The sequence below is a fragment of the Typha latifolia genome, chromosome 8 (genome assembly GCF_019914945.1).
Source record: "Typha latifolia isolate L0001 chromosome 8, TyphaL0001v2, whole genome shotgun sequence".
Lineage (NCBI taxonomy): Eukaryota > Viridiplantae > Streptophyta > Magnoliopsida > Poales > Typhaceae > Typha > Typha latifolia.
Window position 1 is genome coordinate 9,707,925 of NC_133093.1, and position 18,502 is coordinate 9,726,426.

At 36.3% G+C, this 18,502-nt stretch overlaps 3 protein-coding genes across 3 annotated transcripts; 2 read left to right on the forward strand and 1 right to left on the reverse strand.

Moving 5' to 3' along the window:
* Positions 1-1,462: 1,462 nt before the first annotated feature.
* On the forward strand, positions 1,463-6,987 carry LOC140794440 (alpha-galactosidase-like). Its single transcript, XM_073146469.1, has 15 exons — positions 1,463-1,654; positions 2,245-2,303; positions 4,144-4,200; positions 4,316-4,350; positions 4,461-4,564; positions 4,782-4,857; positions 5,032-5,090; positions 5,193-5,258; positions 5,401-5,484; positions 5,572-5,636; positions 5,722-5,804; positions 5,883-5,973; positions 6,092-6,141; positions 6,434-6,574; positions 6,687-6,987. Exons 1-15 carry the CDS (start codon positions 1,485-1,487, stop codon positions 6,774-6,776), a joined length of 1,230 nt encoding a protein of 409 aa, XP_073002570.1. The 5' UTR covers positions 1,463-1,484; the 3' UTR covers positions 6,777-6,987.
* Positions 6,988-8,076: 1,089 nt separating this feature from the next.
* On the forward strand, positions 8,077-11,584 carry LOC140793215 (WAT1-related protein At3g02690, chloroplastic-like). Its single transcript, XM_073144578.1, has 7 exons — positions 8,077-8,782; positions 8,900-8,947; positions 9,592-9,714; positions 9,918-10,067; positions 10,459-10,630; positions 10,878-10,938; positions 11,105-11,584. The coding sequence occupies exons 1-7, from the start codon at positions 8,228-8,230 to the stop codon at positions 11,211-11,213; spliced, it is 1,218 nt and encodes a 405-aa protein (XP_073000679.1). The 5' UTR covers positions 8,077-8,227; the 3' UTR covers positions 11,214-11,584.
* A 606-nt stretch (positions 11,585-12,190) lies between these two features.
* LOC140793858 (uncharacterized) lies at positions 12,191-16,206 on the reverse strand. The gene is made up of 7 exons (XM_073145606.1): positions 15,681-16,206; positions 15,427-15,566; positions 14,574-14,791; positions 14,273-14,474; positions 14,113-14,198; positions 13,472-13,563; positions 12,191-12,843 (listed from the first exon to the last, which is right to left on the reverse strand). The coding sequence occupies exons 2-7, from the start codon at positions 15,514-15,516 to the stop codon at positions 12,530-12,532; spliced, it is 1,002 nt and encodes a 333-aa protein (XP_073001707.1). The 5' UTR covers positions 15,517-15,566; positions 15,681-16,206; the 3' UTR covers positions 12,191-12,529.
* Between the last annotated feature and the right edge of the window lie 2,296 nt (positions 16,207-18,502).

An 18,502-nucleotide genomic window follows, 5' to 3' on the forward strand; every position in this document is an offset into this window, starting at 1 on the left:
TTCCATCTCTATATTGTTGGAATATCCCATTCTTTTGGAAGTTCATTTTATCATCCTTATCCCATTAAGTTTTATAGATAATAATATATACCTCTCCAAAGTTCCTTATTTGCATGGATACCCTTCAAGTTATTTTTTTAACAAATTAATACCTTTAAATAAATAAATAAAATATATATATATACGAGTATTTCTATCTTTCTATACTTAAGTTGATAAAATTTTAACAGTCAAGTTTTAGGGGTACATATGCACACAAAAAAAGATCAAATATATCACGATATCCACCTATCAAAGAAACATAGAAAATATATAATGGAGGCTAAACACGTCAATTAGGAATTATTATTTGATGTGATATTTAGGTCACGGATTAGGTCCAATCAAACTGGGCTATCTATCTATCCATTTTTGCATAACCTTGCGAGTTGCGAATATATTTATCCAACATCGTGAATAATCTTATCCACATATCGGAGAAACTCTCGGATGGATAAGCTCTAATGATCACGATAAGATGTGCGTTAATGATCACCTCTGCTTCCTTGTAAACATCCTACACCACGAGCTCACGCAACTGCTGTGGATAAGCTCTACATCAAGGCTCTGAAAGCGAAGTTGCATATCGCCTTCTTGTCCAGTTTATTCCGTCGCGAATAACTACTCACTATTCCGATCCTAATCCCGAGCATTGTAGCCAAATTAATTGTTGGCTTATTCTGATTCTGTCTTTATCCACCACTTTATTCTTCATTAGCTTATGTAGTTTAATGGGTTGCATCTCTTAGGGCAAGCAACAGTTGCAACTTTTGTCTTGTGGGGCCCGCTGTAGTCTATTATAGAAGGCAATTTAATTGGAAATATAATTTTCCTAACTAGGGCAAGCAAATTTAAAGATAAAATCCTCTTCCAAGTCGGATAAGATCCTCACTCACATTTAGATGGCATAATTTTGGAAGGATATCTAAACCCATAATCTATTTTAGATAGAGAGCCACTATTTCGGGAAACTTTATGAGATCCAGCCTATAATGCCATTTTGACCTGGGACAAAGTTCGGTGTCCTAAGATGAGGATAACAGAGCACGTACCCAAGAATAACGCCGAGCTCCACCGATTAGAACCGCGGATAAGACGAACTATTCACCAAGGACTCAGATAAGTCCGCCGGCACCTGTCGCCCTCCTAGAACACCACACGCCAGCAAATCCCAACCATTTCCTTCCACGTCGACAGAACCGACAGGTGTCAACGAATTACAGGAAGGCACGGACCGCCCCGGCGTCGTGCGGTGACATGGCATCACAGGAGAAAGCGGTTGGTGGGTAACAACTGGACCCAGCTGGGGCCCACTGGGTGACAAATAAAATGACTAGGTCGTGTCCTCTACGTCCACAGTGTGGACCCGACCCATGCAACGTCGAGGCCTATATAAAGAGACTCGAGGCCTTGGTTCTTTTTCGCTCTCAAACCAATTCTAAGCCATGGCTAAGGGATCACATAGACCTCTCCTCCTCTCGCTCCTCTCCTTGTTCGTCCTCTCCAGATTCCTGGCGGCGGCGGCGGCGAGAGTCGTTAGAGATTCGAACCACACGGCGGAGACGAGGAGGAGGGCCGTGCTTGAGAATGGCCTTGCCCGGACTCCTCAAATGGGGTAATTAATTTATCAATCCGTTACTATATATATATATATATATATATATATCACAGATGATAGATAAGATAACATTAAGTAGTTCTCTCTCTCTCTCTCTCTCTTTTCTCTATAATAAGAATAAAACAATTCTTCGATGACAACTAAAGAAAGGTAAAGAGATCTATATATGTGTAATTATATACTAATAATCTGAGGCTCCAAGTGAGTGCGAGGGAGAAAGGGAAATAGATTTCAAACCAACTTTGTACTGCATCTATAAAGACTTAGTTGCCATTGTTAATTAACTTTGTGAGAAAGCAATGGCTGAACTAATAATGCCGGACTTATGGAAGAGTACTTACTGCACAACTAAAGTGTGAGGGTGGTAGGGGAGGAAAGTGACGATGGAAATGAGACAGTTCACCTGCTACTACAACTACTGGAGTCAAAAAGTGAGAGAGATTTGGTTGGATTGTTTATTTTATTTTATTTTCTTCTTTTCTCCACTTCCAGTCTCTTGCTTTGAAAAGCGTCATCCATCAAATCTTATTATATTACAATCGTTTATTAGTTTCTTATATATATGTCTCTCCTTCTAATTTCATCAGGTGGAATAGCTGGAACCATTTCCATTGCACCATCAATGAGCAGTTAATCCGGGAAACTGGTATATTATCTTTATACGTTATAAAATAGTGAATTTTTTTTAAAGAAGACCCTACATTTTATAATTCATATCTATACCTATCTTTGAGCTAACTATATCATTAACTCGGAGACATTTTTCTCACCTAACTAACCCACGCTGGCTAAATTTACTACAATATCCTTGAGAAAAAAATATTCTTAATTAAAGAAGTTTGTTATTTGTAATGGTACTTTAGTCAAAGACATTCTAGAAGTTAAGTGAAAGGGAAAAATAAAAGTAAGGGTACTTTTGGTATTTTTAAGGATACCTTGGTGTCCCTATAGTACAGTTTGGTTGAAGAATTAAGATAATTCATGAAAAACGTTAGACTCATTTTTTATTCATAGTTTAGAAGAGGTATATGTTTTCTTCATGTTTGGTTGCAGTACAAAGATAGATACTGCTTTGATCATCTCTCTTATTCCAAGTCTAAAATTGGAATAAAGAAATAAGGATAAAAAGTCCGATATCTATGTTATTAGTAATTTACCTTGGTTTTAATTATACTAGATACGGTGGTATTTAACTACAAACCACGAATAATGGATTTCTAAAATTTATGGATAAGGATCTCTTATTTCTTTTTAATCAAACAGGGTAGGGTAGACCCGTGTAGTTTGACTTTAGAAAGGGTTCTTGAACAGGTTCAAAGACTATTAATCTGGTTCAGTAATTAAACATCTTTTTATCTTTTTTTTATAGTTAATCAAATTTATTTTTTAAAAAATTAAGACTAAAAAAAATAAGATCAACTAATTAAATTTGGAGCTTAGCCTTAAACGAAACAAAGCTCAAATAAATATCATTTTCTCGAAAGGTGTTCTTGCATGTATACCATCCAAAATCTCTTATTTATGAATGTATATCTCAAAACATAACCTTTTTATATTCATGCCTTCTAAAACCTTTTTATGTTTGACTTTTAAAGTTAACTATTAGTTAAAATTTGAAATAAAGAATGTTCTTATTTTTTTATATACAATTTTCTTACCTAAGGATATTTTTATTTTTTATTAAATTATTGAGATTTAATCTCATATTTGTTGAAAAGTAATTTAGAGGTTATCTGTGTAAAATATATATATATATATATATATATATATATATATATATATATGTGTGTGTGTGTGTGTTTTGAAAGTATACATATCAACTCTGTTAAGTTAGTTAATGATAAAATCACTAAAATGTAGGGTGCTAGTCGAAAATTCTCCATATCATATTACGCCATGGTTGGCTGCACGCCATTTGTCTAGTAGAGAAGATTTGGGAGTGATTGGGCCATCAAATGGGACATGACAAGGGTCCGAATATGGCGACAATGTCTACCTTATTCTCCTTATCTTAATACCTTATCCTAGTGAGTTATTCCACGTTCACCGAATAAAGTTTGCCACGAGCCTCCTACGACAAAGATTTCCAAGTTGTCCGTGAAGAAAGAAGATAGGCTATTCCGACCACTGGATTGGATGGATATCTTTTATTTTGTGAGAGATAGTGAGAGCTACTGCCAGAAAAAGTGACATCCAACCTATCCTTATTACTTGTTAGGTCCCAATTTCAATTGGGAGGAAGTTGGGTCCCAAAGTTGTTGAGTATGGAGGAGTAGAAAGAATCTTTCTCTGTTTATAAGCTTAAAAATAATTTAGATTAATCCACAAGTTAATTGGTATTATTGATTTGGTACAGTTTTGTCACAAAAAAAAAATGGATGGTTTAAGTGAAAAAAAGTACATGCACCAAATAAATATGTTAATATTTTATCAAAATTGCACCAAATAATTATGTTAATATTTCTTCTTGGCTTTGGTTGATGCAGCTGATGCAATGGTATACACTGGTCTTGCCAAATTGGGCTATCGATACATCAATATAGGTTATCTTTTTAACCTTCTCTCAGACCATCAAAGTTTTTTTTAAATTACAAGATGAGCAAATGCTGACATTAATTAAATTTTTTTCCCCATGGTGATTTCTCTTCAAAAATTCAGATGATTGCTGGGGAGAATTCAACAGGGACTCTCAGGTGAGAGCATCTGTTATAAACTAATAAATTTTTACCAAGAGAAATAAGTGTGCAATTTTTTTTTTCTTCTTTGCAATTGTTCTAATGCTGCTCTATTTGGACTTTGTCAGGGAAATTTAGTTGCAAAGGGATCAACATTTCCCTCAGGGATGAGGGCCCTTGCAGATTATGTGCATGGAAAAGGCCTCAAGCTTGGAATCTACAGCGACGCAGGGTGCGTAATTTTTAGGGTTCTATCTATATGGATTAATACTAGATTGCATGGCAATATCAAAGGATGTCATTGTTATGAACTTTGTCTATTTCAGAGACACCACAGTTGGAATTGTTTTTCTTTTACGATCGGACGTTAATGTGATGCAAATTTATCGTCAGAATGATATAATTCTTGATTTTTCTTCTACTACCTGAATTTATTGGAGGATTTTCAGGTCAAGAACATGCAGTGGAACAATGCCTGGTTCACTTTATCATGAAGAACAAGATGTCAGAACATTTGTTTCTTGGGTATATATGCATGCTCTTCCTATATATATATATATATATATATATATATTCGGGCTAAAAATTCTACTGCTAACCCATAAACCTATAATTTGAATCATACACGATTCATTTGAGGTTTAATATCCGACAAATAGATATGTCCTTATCGATATCTTTTTTTCCTTTAATTTCAAGGGCATCGACTATTTGAAGTATGATAACTGCTTCAACCCTGGAACCAGCCCCCCAGAGAGGTAATTTTTCAGAATTATATGCACTAAAAGCTTACTTATAATTCAATAATTCATTGGCCTATGAACCTTATTTCATCATCGATACAATTTTGCTGAATTCAGGTACAGTAGGATGAGCAAAGCACTTCAGACTTATGGGAGGAACATTTTCTTCTCTCTATGTGAATGGTAAGCTTGCTTGTACTATATCATCAATTAAGAAGTACTATTAAAAAAATGTGGTGTTATTTATCTACAAATTTCTAGTTCAATTGAACAATGATTTAGTTGTCAATTAGAATCATTTCAATAGGAGTTTACTGTAATGCAGGGGCCAAAATGATCCAGCAACCTGGGCAAAGGGTATGGGAAACAGTTGGAGAACAACAGGAGATATTGAGGACAACTGGAATAGGTTCATTTCTAGTTCTACTGGAATTAACATTCACATACCATGATATATCTTAGATTTGTAAACTGATAACTTTTTCTGCGATTGTAGTATGACATCTCGAGCCGATCAGAATGACAGATGGGCATCTTATGCAGGACCAGGTGGATGGAATGGTAAACAAATTTCCTTAATCATAGACTACTTAGCTACACTACTTTAAATTTGAAGATAGAATTAGTATTTCATTTCATGATTCAGATCCTGACATGCTCGAAGTCGGAAATGGTGGAATGTCAATGGAGGAGTATCGATCACATTTCAGCATATGGGCATTAGCTAAGGTTCTTAATCTATATCAACAGTTCTTTGACATCCTTAATGGAATCTATGATTTTTATTTTGTGAATGGAATTGTGCAGGCTCCACTTTTGATTGGGTGTGACCTAAGATCGATGAGCCAGGAAACAAAAGAAATACTCAGCAACTGGGAAGTCATCGCCGTTAATCAAGGTTGGAGAAAATAAAATTTGTTACAAGTTTTTCCATTCAATTAGAAATGGATAATATTGGGTTATAAATTATGGTTGTCTGATAAGCTCAATCTGATTATGGTGTGTGATGAAAACAGATGGTCTTGGAGTCCAAGGAAAGAAGGTAAAATCGAGCGGCGGTTTGGAGGTATGACCTTAAAAAAACTTGAATCTAAGCAATGTCATCTATTTCCTCAAGATTTTATGAGCAATTTGAATGAATTGGTTGATTTATAAAGCACTCAATTCCTCCAATCTGTCAGTTCAGAATACTTCTCTCACTGAAAGGAAAAAAGAAGATAGATTCAGAATTGCAGTAATACAATAGACAATCATAATCTAACAACTTCAGTAAAAGCCAGTATTCTACTCCTTTTGCTTACCTCTTGAATTATAATTTCAGTTGCAATTAACTCTTCAGAAATCTTTCTAACATGTAGGTTTGGGCTGGTCCACTTAGCAGTGGTAGAGTGGCTGTAGTTCTATGGAACCGGTCATCGTCGCGAGGAACCATCACCGCAAATTGGTCAGATCTCGGGCTTCAGTCATCAACCGTCGCCGATGCTCGAGATCTATGGGCAGTAAGTCTCACAATTCAAATCTTCTCTCCTTCTATTCTTTTTCCCTCCTCTGTAATCTTGAATATTTCAGCTTCATAAGCACTGTAAACTCTAATTCCCGTTTCTCTCACAGCATTCAACAATATCATCAATTCAAGGATCTATAACAGATACAGTGGAACCTCATGCCTGCAAGATGTATGTCTTGACACCGAAGAACTAATCATCATACTTGGCGTGATCATAGAAGATTTCGATTACATCGATGTGCGCAAGCACAATTAGACATAAGAATGGCCCCGTTGTGCAATGGAGTATTACAAATAATGGGAATATTGAGTGCAGTAGCCCCTATTTCAATCATGATATAATGAATAATATTGTGAAATTGTCATTGAAATAATCAAATAACTCAAGTATCAGTTTTTCTAGTACTCATGATATGCCATTGGAATTTATTGCTATATGTTAATATTTCTATCTGTTTTTCTAGTACTCTTCCCTTCTCTAGCAAAATAATAATAATAGTAATATTAAGATGCTTCTAAATTCGTGCAAGCAAGTAAGATCCTCCCTCTTGTGTGAACAACCAATGGTCCACAATCTCAATTTGCTAACGGAATAGAGAATATCCATTACTTATAAAAAAATTAAAAAAATTATAAAATACTCTCATTGAATTTTAAAATCTAATTCTCCATTTATAAATTCCCTACATTTCCAAGTGTTTTTCTTAACTTAAAAAACATTATGGAAAATTACTTAGATATTAAAGTTATTTTGCACTTGTAGTTATTTTAACTTATCACTTACAAATAAAAAACTAAAAATATAGTGTTTTTAGATATTCTACTCAAAATGCAGGTCATATGTTAAATACTTGATAATAAAGATATAGTACAATTTTTTTAAAGAAATTGATAAAAAGTACCCTATCTTTTTCTCTTATGATCGTTTACGTCCTATCTTATCATATCATATTTATCATTTAACCTTGCATTTTATCTAAAATAGCTAAAAAAATACTGTCATTAGTTTTATTAATTATTAGTTACTATATAAATGAGTTAAGATAACTATACCTACAAATTGAATGTAATACTCTTTAATAACTTTTAAGGTTAAAGTGAAAATAAAATGGAGAACTAAATTTTAAAGTCAAATAAACTATATTTTAGAGATTCTAATTTCTTTTTCTGTTTAAAAGTAATAAAAAAAAATCGTTAGCTGTTGCTAGCGATAAAATTAACGCAATATTTTTTAGGCGTTAAAACTTAAAAGTAAGAGGCAGGGGTTAAATAATAATTATTCATATGATATAATGTAAACGATAGTAAAAGTAAAATATAGGGTGTGTTTGACAAATCAAAGATTCACACGTCCCCCCTTATAGATAAAAATAGTGAAAATAGATGTTGTAAATCGAAATAAACACCTAAACAATGGGGCAAAATGCAAAAATGCCATCAATTTTAGGCGGGGGAAGTCGCAAGGATCAAGATAAGTCTTTCCGACAGGGCAGGCTAACCACCACCACTCCCGCTAAAATACGCGTAGAAAGAAAAACGACGATTACCCCCCCCTCCTTCCATCTTCTTCCTCGAGAGAAAGTAATATTTAAAAATCTTGCCTTCGAAGTCAAACGACGCATTCGCCTGACAATTGGATTCGACCATGTCAACCGCCGTCTCCCCTTCCCCGCCCATCGCTATATTATTTCCTCCTCCCAAATCTCCCACGGTTATGGTTCCTAGGGTTCTAAAAAGATCAAGAACACTAATCCGCTGCAGATCCACCGAAAAAATGTCATCGTCGCGGCCGCCGACGAGCCCCGTGGACTGCATCGGCACCGGCGCCGACGTCGAGTGCTTCGTCACCGAAGCTTCTTCCGAGTCCGATCAGCTCCTGGCCGAGAAGACCACCTCGACCTTCGAGATTGAGGTCGGAGGAGACCTTAAAGATTCGGGAACGGGGGAGGGGGATTTAGTCCGAAGGGCAGTGGATTGGGCGATCTTGGTGTCGCCGTTCTTCTTTTGGGGGACGGCGATGGTGGCGATGAAGGAGGTGATCCCAAAGACCGGGCCTTTCTTCGTCTCCGCCGTCAGGTTGATCCCTGCGGGAGCACTTCTGATCGGATTCGCTGCAATCAAAGGGAGGAAGCAGCCGTCGGGGCTACTAGCGTGGGTCTCGATACTTGCTTTCGCTGTCATCGATGCCGCGTGCTTTCAGGTGGGCAGCGTTCGCCGAGTAGAAAGAAGTAAGCTATAAGAGTGTCTCCGGTTATTTACAATTTGGTGGTCGTGCAATGTGGCTCACCAACATTTCTTTGTGTTTCTGCGATGACAGGGGTTTCTTGCTGAGGGTTTGCAGAAGACTTCGGCTGGCCTTGGAAGTGTATGATTAGGGTTTCTTGATGCTTTCAGTTCTTAATGCATTGCTTTTAATTTTGGGATTTACTTGCTAGTTCGTTTATTAATAGTATTAGTATTCATTCTTGGGATATCCTATTTTGCTGAATATAGTTATTTATAATTCGTAAATTAATCTTAATTTTAGTTCTGTGACATTCTATTTTAGAAGAATCTTTAGTTGATTTTGCAGACAACATGACTACTGCATTTTCTGCCCTCTCATTTGCATTTTGGCCATTATGAGATTAGTGCTAAACTAAGGAGCCGTATGTGCTGTTAAGAACCTGTAAGGAATGCTATGATCTATGATTAGTTATTGCACAGAGTTTTTCAAGCTTCTAGGGGAAGTGTGTCATGCACAGTTGTTGATGTCTCCTCCATGAATATTTCTTTTCCCGCAAAATCCTTTGTCCATGTTTCAAGCTTGTAAGATGGCTGATCTGCAGTCACCATATCACTTGGAGAACTGATATATTGTATATATAAACACATAAATAGATATATAATGCAAAATAAGCTGTGCTTGTGCATTATTTCCAAAACAGATTTCTTATGCAAGATGCACAAGTTCTTTCTTGTGTCTTCTTCTTCACTCTAGTGACTGCCAATTCAATATCCAAACTGCAGGTCATCATCGACTCACAGCCTTTAACAGTTGCCATACTTGCGGCTTTATTATTTGGAGAATCAATTGGTGGCATTGGAGCTGCTGGGCTCGTTCTGGGTGTTGTTGGGCTTTTGCTTCTTGAGGTTAACTTCTTATATGCTTATGACCTTTATTTGGAGAATCAATTGGTGGCATTATTGTTCTCTGTTTTTATGGCCAGTTGGGATCAAGGGTTTCTAGATATATATATATATATGGAGGGTAATAGCTGCACATTCATGCTTATGTTTAATCTATTACTTTGCTTAAAACTTTCTCTTGCCAATGACAGATGTTTATGCTATAGGTTCCAGCCATTTCTTTTGAAGAAAACAACTCAACAATATGGGGAAGTGGGGAATGGTGGATGCTTCTTGCTGCTCAAAGCATGGCGATTGGAACTATCATGGTCCGATGGGTATCAAAGTATTCTGATCCTGTCATGGCAACTGGATGGGTATGTTCTTGAGAATGCAGCTTATAAGATTTATACTGAAGAGTAAACATACATAGAAAGGAAGCTGCTAATATTCAGATGATACACTCCTAAAGAAAAGAATATTGGTATGCTGGAACCTATATATCATATTGACGGCAGATACCCTCTCCTCCATTCTGATTCCTATGTTCTTTCTGCTGCATTAAATGGATGTTTTTGCATTAACTTTAAATTTTTTATGTCTTTTAATTTGTAAACCATTTTACCTCCCTTCTAAATTAGGTCATACAAGATCATATTTCCGCCGTTTCCGTTTTCACATCGATGTATTGCTATTGTATTATATTGTGTAAAACTGAATTCACATGATATAGTTGATTATAATTTATTTTATTCTATCATGTTGCAGCACATGGCTATTGGTGGGCTCCCTCTATTGGTGATTTCTGTTCTTAATCATGAGCCTGCTTTGAATGGAAATCTTAGGGAGCTTTCATCTAGCGATGTTCTAGCACTTTGCTACACCTCTGTGTTTGGAAGTGCTGTCAGCTATGGTGTATTTTTCTATAATGCAACAAGAGGTCAGATTGTTCTCCTTTGATATATGATAACAACTATTGTATACACAATTTAGTTCCTTCTGTTGCATGGATTTTGAATACATTGCTGGCAATTAAATTGGAATTTTAGAGATCTTGATTGCCAATATATACTACTTATTAACCACATTTTTTATTAAGTGGCCAAATACTTGCAATTGTAAAAGAGAACTATTACTTTCCTGGGCTCGATTGGTGATTGCTCATCCTTTGTTTTGTATTCTTGCAGGTAGCTTGACCAAACTTAGCTCCCTCACATTTTTAACTCCAATGTTTGCCTCTATTTTTGGGTAAGTCTTTTGTTAGGTCTCCATGTTGGATAATCACAAAAGAGAAGTTGTAATTCTTTTCACTTCTTAAAAATCACTGGAAAACATAATGTTTACTGTTACTGATCATTCAGATTTGTGCATTTAGCCATATTTTGCAATATGACAGCTACTGCTTTGTTTTCAGATTTCTGTACCTTGGTGAAACATTCTCGCCTATACAGCTGGGTGGTGCATTGCTTACATTGATAGCTATTTATATGGTCAATTATCAGAGCATAGTTGACAAGGCATGAAGAATCAGTTTCTTGCAGCTGGTGATCTTTGCTAGGAAAGACAGCGGGATATTATACTCACTATAGGATATACTCCAAACAAACAGGGGAAAAGAGTCACAAAGACTACTGAAGTTATTGGTTCTCTCATTTTCTCCTTTCAAGTGTTAAGCAGGAAGCTTTGAGGATAGGTAATCCTGCCATTTAAGCGTGAAGCCACGGTGTATAACTCTCTGTTCCAAATAGATTGGATCAGACTGTAAGCCCTTCATCTGAGATTGCTACTTGATGGCAACATTCTGTGATCTACATTGTGCTCAAGTAGCATGACAACCATATTCTTGTGCCTGCAAACCAGGATTTTTAATGACATTATGAGAAGATTTCCTCAATTTCTTTATTGCTTAAATTGTTGTACTTTCATGCAACTATTACAGCTTTCTGTTGTAAATTAGACTCAGAGTCCACTTCATGGAAAAGATATTGAAGATAGTTTCAGTATAAAAAAAAAAAAAGATATTGAAGATAGTTTTGCTAAAAAGAAAAGGATGAAATCCAATATCTTTGGCTATTAATGCTTTTAATGTATTCTCTCTACTCTACACCTGTTTGGATGGAGAGAACCAGGAGTGAAGAGAATAGGAGGTTACAAGAGAGTGGTGACATTCTCTTGTTTGAGAGAATGAGAGGTTAGTTTTCGCTTCCTTTAAAAGCTTATACTGTATGACGTGCACACATGGAAAGTTCGGATGTCATGAATTAGAGTAAGATTCTGCCTGTAAATCATGAGCACATAAGCTTGCGTTTAAGTTTTTGCGTATTCTTTGATGCAGCAGATCTATGCTCATGAACAACTCAAATCTACAATAGGCAAGATTGTCTCACATTCAACTATATATGCAAGCGGAAAAGAAGTAAGATTGGGCGGTTATATATGAATAAAATCATCCTTCAAGAAGAAAAGGAAAGGAAAATATATCTGAAATTTACTGCACGACTTGAAATTAAATATTTTTCACATTACCCTGCACAACTTAGTCACCTTACATGTAACTGGCTAAGTGCCAGGAATCTTGCAGAGTTGGGCACATTACCATGGGCTGAACTTACTGGTAGATCTTACAAAACAAGTTTGTTTCCTATGCCTCGCACTTGTAGAGAACACAACGACCACAGCTTTATGAAAACTATAAAACTGGAAGTCTATATCTTTCCATTTGCTATTCATCATAAATATGGTATTCTATATAAAGCTAGAGATGTCCTTGGCTAACACATACTGAAATTAACAAGGCTAATAATCTCCTCCTTCAGCTGGTTATCTATTGTCTTAATGCTCACGCAGGGTGAGTAGTGAAATAGTTGAAGTCATGGTGTTTGACCCCAAGTTGCTTGAGCCAGGAGTCTGCAGAACTGAAGAGGGAAGCCATCCTTTTTTTATCTCCATTTTCAGGATTGCTCCAAAGCTTCCCCTGCATCTTGTAGGACGCAAGCCCAAACGGAGGAAGGGAGATGATGTTGCTCTCATCCTCAGATTGAGTTTCACTTTTATTATCAGTATCATTGCTCTTGTCCTTGGATTGTGTTTCATTTTTTCCATTTCTATCAGTAGTGCAATAGTAACCATTCGGCACGTTCACAGGCAGATTGTCTGCAAGAGGATCATGACAGAAAAATGCCCATTAATGTTTGAAGGATTATCGTTTGATTAGAGAATGCTTCCTAAGGACAGAGAAATTATGAAATTTTGATTGATAAGCTATATGATTTATGATATATATGAATGACTATATGAGTTCCTACGGACTAGTAATTTGGTTTGGAATATGGAGCAGGAAAATTTTCCAAATGAACATAACACATGTAAGTAATAATCAATTTTTCATAAACCAGCTCAGATGGTTTACGGAATCCTCGCTTACATTTTGACCAGTGAAGTAAGAAAGAACCTCCAATGAATCATATTAAAGTAAGGAAAGTTTCTACTACCAGCAAGAAACAGAGTTTTAGTACATATATTTTACATTTCATGAAGCATTATATGACTTTAAAGAGTAATGTAAAAACTAAGACCATCCTAAATTCAGACTTCTATTGATATTGCTTTGGCTGCTGGCCAATCTGGTCATCCCAGTAAATGCATATAAAGCCTTTTAGATTTATGAAAGGGCAGGGCTTGCATATTTCCTAGACTGAATAGTTTTAAACTGAATGAGCTAATAAATAGATTTATGAATTTCTAGAAAATTTTCCTAATATTTTACAAAAGAGGCAGTTACCTGGAAATGATGACGAAATGTGATGATAAGTTAGGAAGCACGCGGACAATTCCTTCACATTGTGCTGGGCAGGAATCTGATAGATAGGGTACCTGACAAACAAAGAAAAGCATAGTAACACAAATCATTTAGTGGCTTTCTACTAGTTTTAGAAGTATTTCCTTAATGTTTATCCCAAGAGATTGTAATATGGAGGCAGATTCATTAGCCCGGAAAGGGATTGCATGGTTTAAAACCATGCCTTCTTGGTGCTCATGACTTTGTCTCCACAATATTTCATTCCTACTCATCAGCCTCACAGTTTAACCACACACAAAAAAACTGTTGTACGTCTATATTAAGAGGAAAGATTAATAGAAAGAGAAAAAAAGGAAGAATTGTGCTATATCCAGCAAAGTTTTAATCCAAAACTAATTGTTTAATGGCTCCGTAATAAACTGCTTAATTCAATTCCATCGCCATTTCTGCAGGTTAATTCATAATTCAACGATTACTCAAATCAAGAACCAAAAATTTCCAATCTTCTGTGATGATTTCACAATGATCGCAAGAAAAGGTCGCTGACTTACGGGACAGTTCAATCTTTCAATTATTCTCATTTCCGCAAAACAATATTAGCAAGTATCACTAAGAAACCATACCAGGCAACTGACAACCAACTGGCCGGCGAAAGCTCCACGCTCTTAAGAGAGGTCAATCCCGGAAAGTTCTGAGCTAATTCATATACCTAATAAAACATTTGAAAAGAATTAAAGTCCCGAACGTTTCCAGCAAGCACATAATATGAACATAAAAAAGTACCATGTCAACAAGGGGTATCCTCCCATAAGGAGAACAAACTTCAAAGAACTCGAAATATAAGTGCCCAAGGTGTTTCTTGGCACCCCATGAAGCATCATGGTTTAGAAGCGAGTGTTCAGACACATCGCTCCACGATCTAGAGAGCTTCTTACACTCGTCATTAACATTCCAGTAGTCCATCAAACTATCTCCATTCAAGCTCCTATGTGAAAGATCACACACTTAAATCAATCATCAATTTCCTCAAAATCTGTCTAAATTCAGAAGAATATTATGTGATTGATAGAGTTGGAAAGACAACCTAGATGCATTACGGACTTTCTTAGTATACAACTGAATGCCAGATAAGTAGGGTACATAGTATTGAACTACTGTCTGCCCATTGTGGAGGCACACGTCGGTACCGACACCATACACACTCCATTCGTAGTATTGGCCCCAGAGATCTGAGAGAGTGAAGTACTTGATAGTTTCCTTTTCTGAACATTCACAAAGGGCATTTGATGCACGAAAGCTCGACTGCATCAAGATGATACAATAATATGAGTCAAAATAAGTCAACAATATACAGTCTACTCAATTATAAGAAAATAAATTGGCTATGACAATACATTGGAGGAAAGGGCAAAGAATACTCTCTTCCCTTATTAAGCTAATACAGATCAAAGATGAGTTGCTGATTCTTAGAGGAAAGTTTGATCACTCCCATCCTCCTACCCCAACCCAAGAAAGAAGAAAGAAAATAGATCAAAGAACATAGAGGGCATATCAATCCTAAATTCAGAATATATTTATCTCTACACAATAACTATAGTTCTCTAATAAAGGCAAGACATTCTTCAACCATCCAATAACATGCAGCAGAAAAAGGAAAAAAGAATTCGTAAATTGACAAGTGGAGAACCCAAAATCACCCTACTAACTTGAAGTGGATGATAACAATTCTCATCTCAATACCACTAAAAGAACAATAATTTATCTAAAACAAGCGGTAATCAGCATCAGATTACGACTCCAAAGACCGAAAAAAAAGAAGGAAAAAATAAAGTGGAATCAAAAGATTTTATGAAACCATGAAAGATGGGATAAGAACAAGAAGGATGGAATAGAGGAGAAAATTAAAAGGAAAAGAACAGTTGTGGAGAGGAGAGCACCTTGCGGAGGATGTGGGTTTCCACTGTGGGAGTGATGCAATCTAGGAAGCACTGGAGGTTGGAGCGCCCTTGCGGTTTCGAAGCCATCATTTATCCCTATACTAATTTATTCTTATCTCACTATACCACCTCTTCCCACTCTGTAAAACAAAATAAAGATATAAAAAAGAAAATTTCAATTTTGAGGCCAATTCCAACAACAAAGCAAGCAACAACACTCTGTTTTCGCCGAAGAGGAGATAAAAAATCCTTACCCGATGCACTGTTCGTAGTCCGAAATCAGTACGACGACGAGGACGATTCTCAGCACCACCCAAATATAGAAACCCCAAGCCCCTCTCCTTTACTCCATTAATGCGCTCTCTCTCTATACACCACCCCTGCCCACCGCTCAAAATCCAATCTTTCCAGCAGCAATTAACCCAAGAGCAAGAGCCCAGAAACGGCAGGCGAGAGAGGGAGAAGGAGGAGCGGAATTGGAGAGAGCCCAGACGGGTAGAGGCAAGTATATAAAGGCGGGAGCGCGGAGGACACTTGGAAGGAAGGTGCCTCACGTGCTTGGTAGAGAATTAAAAAGTTCTCGCCTTTCGTTTTGCCACAGTGATATTTTTGGATTCTTGCTCTTTAAAGCGCAACAGAAGCGCTACTGTTTCACTTAAAGACGAGGAGACTCGAGAGAGAGAGAGAGAGAGAGAGAGAGAGAGAGAGAGAGAGAGAGAGAGAGAAGGCGAGGGTGGTGATGGACGACGAGGGAGAAGGAGAAGACAAAGAACCTTTTTGGACTTGCGAGTGGTCGCTTCGCCGCGTGGTTTTGACGGATGTCGTCGGTTTCGTAGGAATCGAAACGCTTCGCTCGTTTTTCATTGCGTTTGCTGAGTTGGCCCGCTCCCGGGTTACCGGGTTTGAGACGGAGCGGAGGGACAGGAGCGGGTGAGTCCAAACCGAGTCCAAACCAACTGCATGGAAAATTTGTATTTCAACCCTTTCCATTTCTCTTATTTTATATCGGTAATGCTTTTTTTTTTCTCTAATTATTCTCAGAAAACTTCACGAAGGATTTAAGTAATGCCAAACAAATAATGGTTGAATAGGAAAAAATTTTAAAAAATTAAGGGGAGTAAAGAATTTTTTTTCCTTTATGTATAAGGTTCCTATTTTCAAAAATAACAGATTTGAGGGAGATATTGTTACGATCTGACCACATAGTTAAGTCGAGTCGAATCAAGTTAATTAGTTTTATCTTATTATTTAAATTTTAAATAAATTAGATAATCCACATATAGATCCGATCCGCTTAAAATTTATACTAGTATAAATAGAAGTAGACATGGGTCGATACTAATCATGAATGAATATGAATTTAGTTAAATATTTTTTATCGTCTTTATCTTTTATTGTGGCCGTTAGATCGCCTTATTTTTTTAAAAGTAGATCATAGTAGGAGAAGCATCCCATCCTTCCAAACTCTAGTCACTTTTTTTCCACCAGTAACCACCCTTGGTTGTCCACCACCCCCGACCACCGCCGCAACGTCGGTTATTTACCATTATGCTCCATCTGAGCTTACTTCACTATTTTAATCATAACTTTTCATCCGGATCTCTAATTAACTTCATTCCAAAATTATTAAATCCAAAACTTTCAAAATTACTATCTTTCAAAATCCTAGAATCATCCTAAGAACGAATCATTTCAGATCTAATTTGTAACAGATGCATATGCAAATAACTATACAAACAAAAACATTTTATGAGTTTCTTTTATGCTAATCCTCATGTGAAGGTTATCTTGTTCTAATGATAACATTAGTATATGTTTAGCTCCATAATGGTAAGTTTAATCTTTTATAAGAGTTGATTTCTTGACTGCATCCAGTAAAGTAAAGAAGACTTTTGGATGGTGAATATGTAAATGATTGTTTATATTGGTGTTAGTGCCACAAAATACTCCGAGTTAGCTATATCTCCACTAAGTTGACATTGCTTTGTATAATGGATTGGGATTAGGACAAGGGATGTACTTTTTTAAGAGGTGGAAAAAAAAATGATGGTTGATTCTTGATATTGGCCTTGTGGCAGACACCTAGATGATCCACTTTCAACTAATCATGGGTAAAGAATTTATATTTTTGCCTCATGACTTCCCTATAAATATCACATCAAATCTTGGCCAAATCTTAGTATGAATCTATTTATTGGTGTCGGTGCCACAACCTAGCAAATGGAACATGGAGTGATATTTTAAATTTATTGCCCTGTGAATTGCTTTAAGATTTAACTAAGTAGAGATTGGAAAAGGGGAATTTTCAAATATTGCATTACAAAATTCATCATATATATAATTTTTTTACTAATACTTGTCTTCTAGGATTTCACTCTCTTTTTTTTTCTTAAAATTATAACACTTTGAGGTACCTAGATCTAACTATTGTCAAGTGGATGGGTATCAATTAAGGAATATTATATTAGAATACAAAAGAAAATTTTTTAAATACTTAAATTATTCTTTTGTGGGGGTAGGGTAGATCTCACTGTTAGGTCTAACTCGCTTAGGTTAAGCTCAAACCTGCTCGATTCTAACCGAGCAAAACTTTGCCTGAGCTCAAAATTATAATAGATGGCACAAGCTAGATCTTTGCGCACTCAGGCCACAAGAGCCCAAAATGGTAATGAGCTGCACGAGTAAGATTTTTGCTCGCTCAGCCTGCCACGCCGCCCATATTATACATATGTTAGACCCATTAGGCAGTAGCACGCTATTATATTCTAGCGCTAGGCCCGACTAATGATATGAATTAAGATTAGAATTTTTAAGTGTAGTTATATGAAAATTAGAGAAAAAATGTTTAGTTATAAAATCTATCAAAACATAGTGTTAATAAAATAAAAATAAAAGTATAGGTTGTTATTTGAAAATAACACGATTAGATTAAGAAGTTTCAATTAAGATTTTCTTTTACAGATACGCCCTTCTAAATTTTGGATTTGCGTAGAAACCCTTCAAAGCTCGCTGTTTTTGCATGGATAAGTTCAGTCACTTATGTCAAAATCTCAACAATTTTAATAAATGAAAAGAG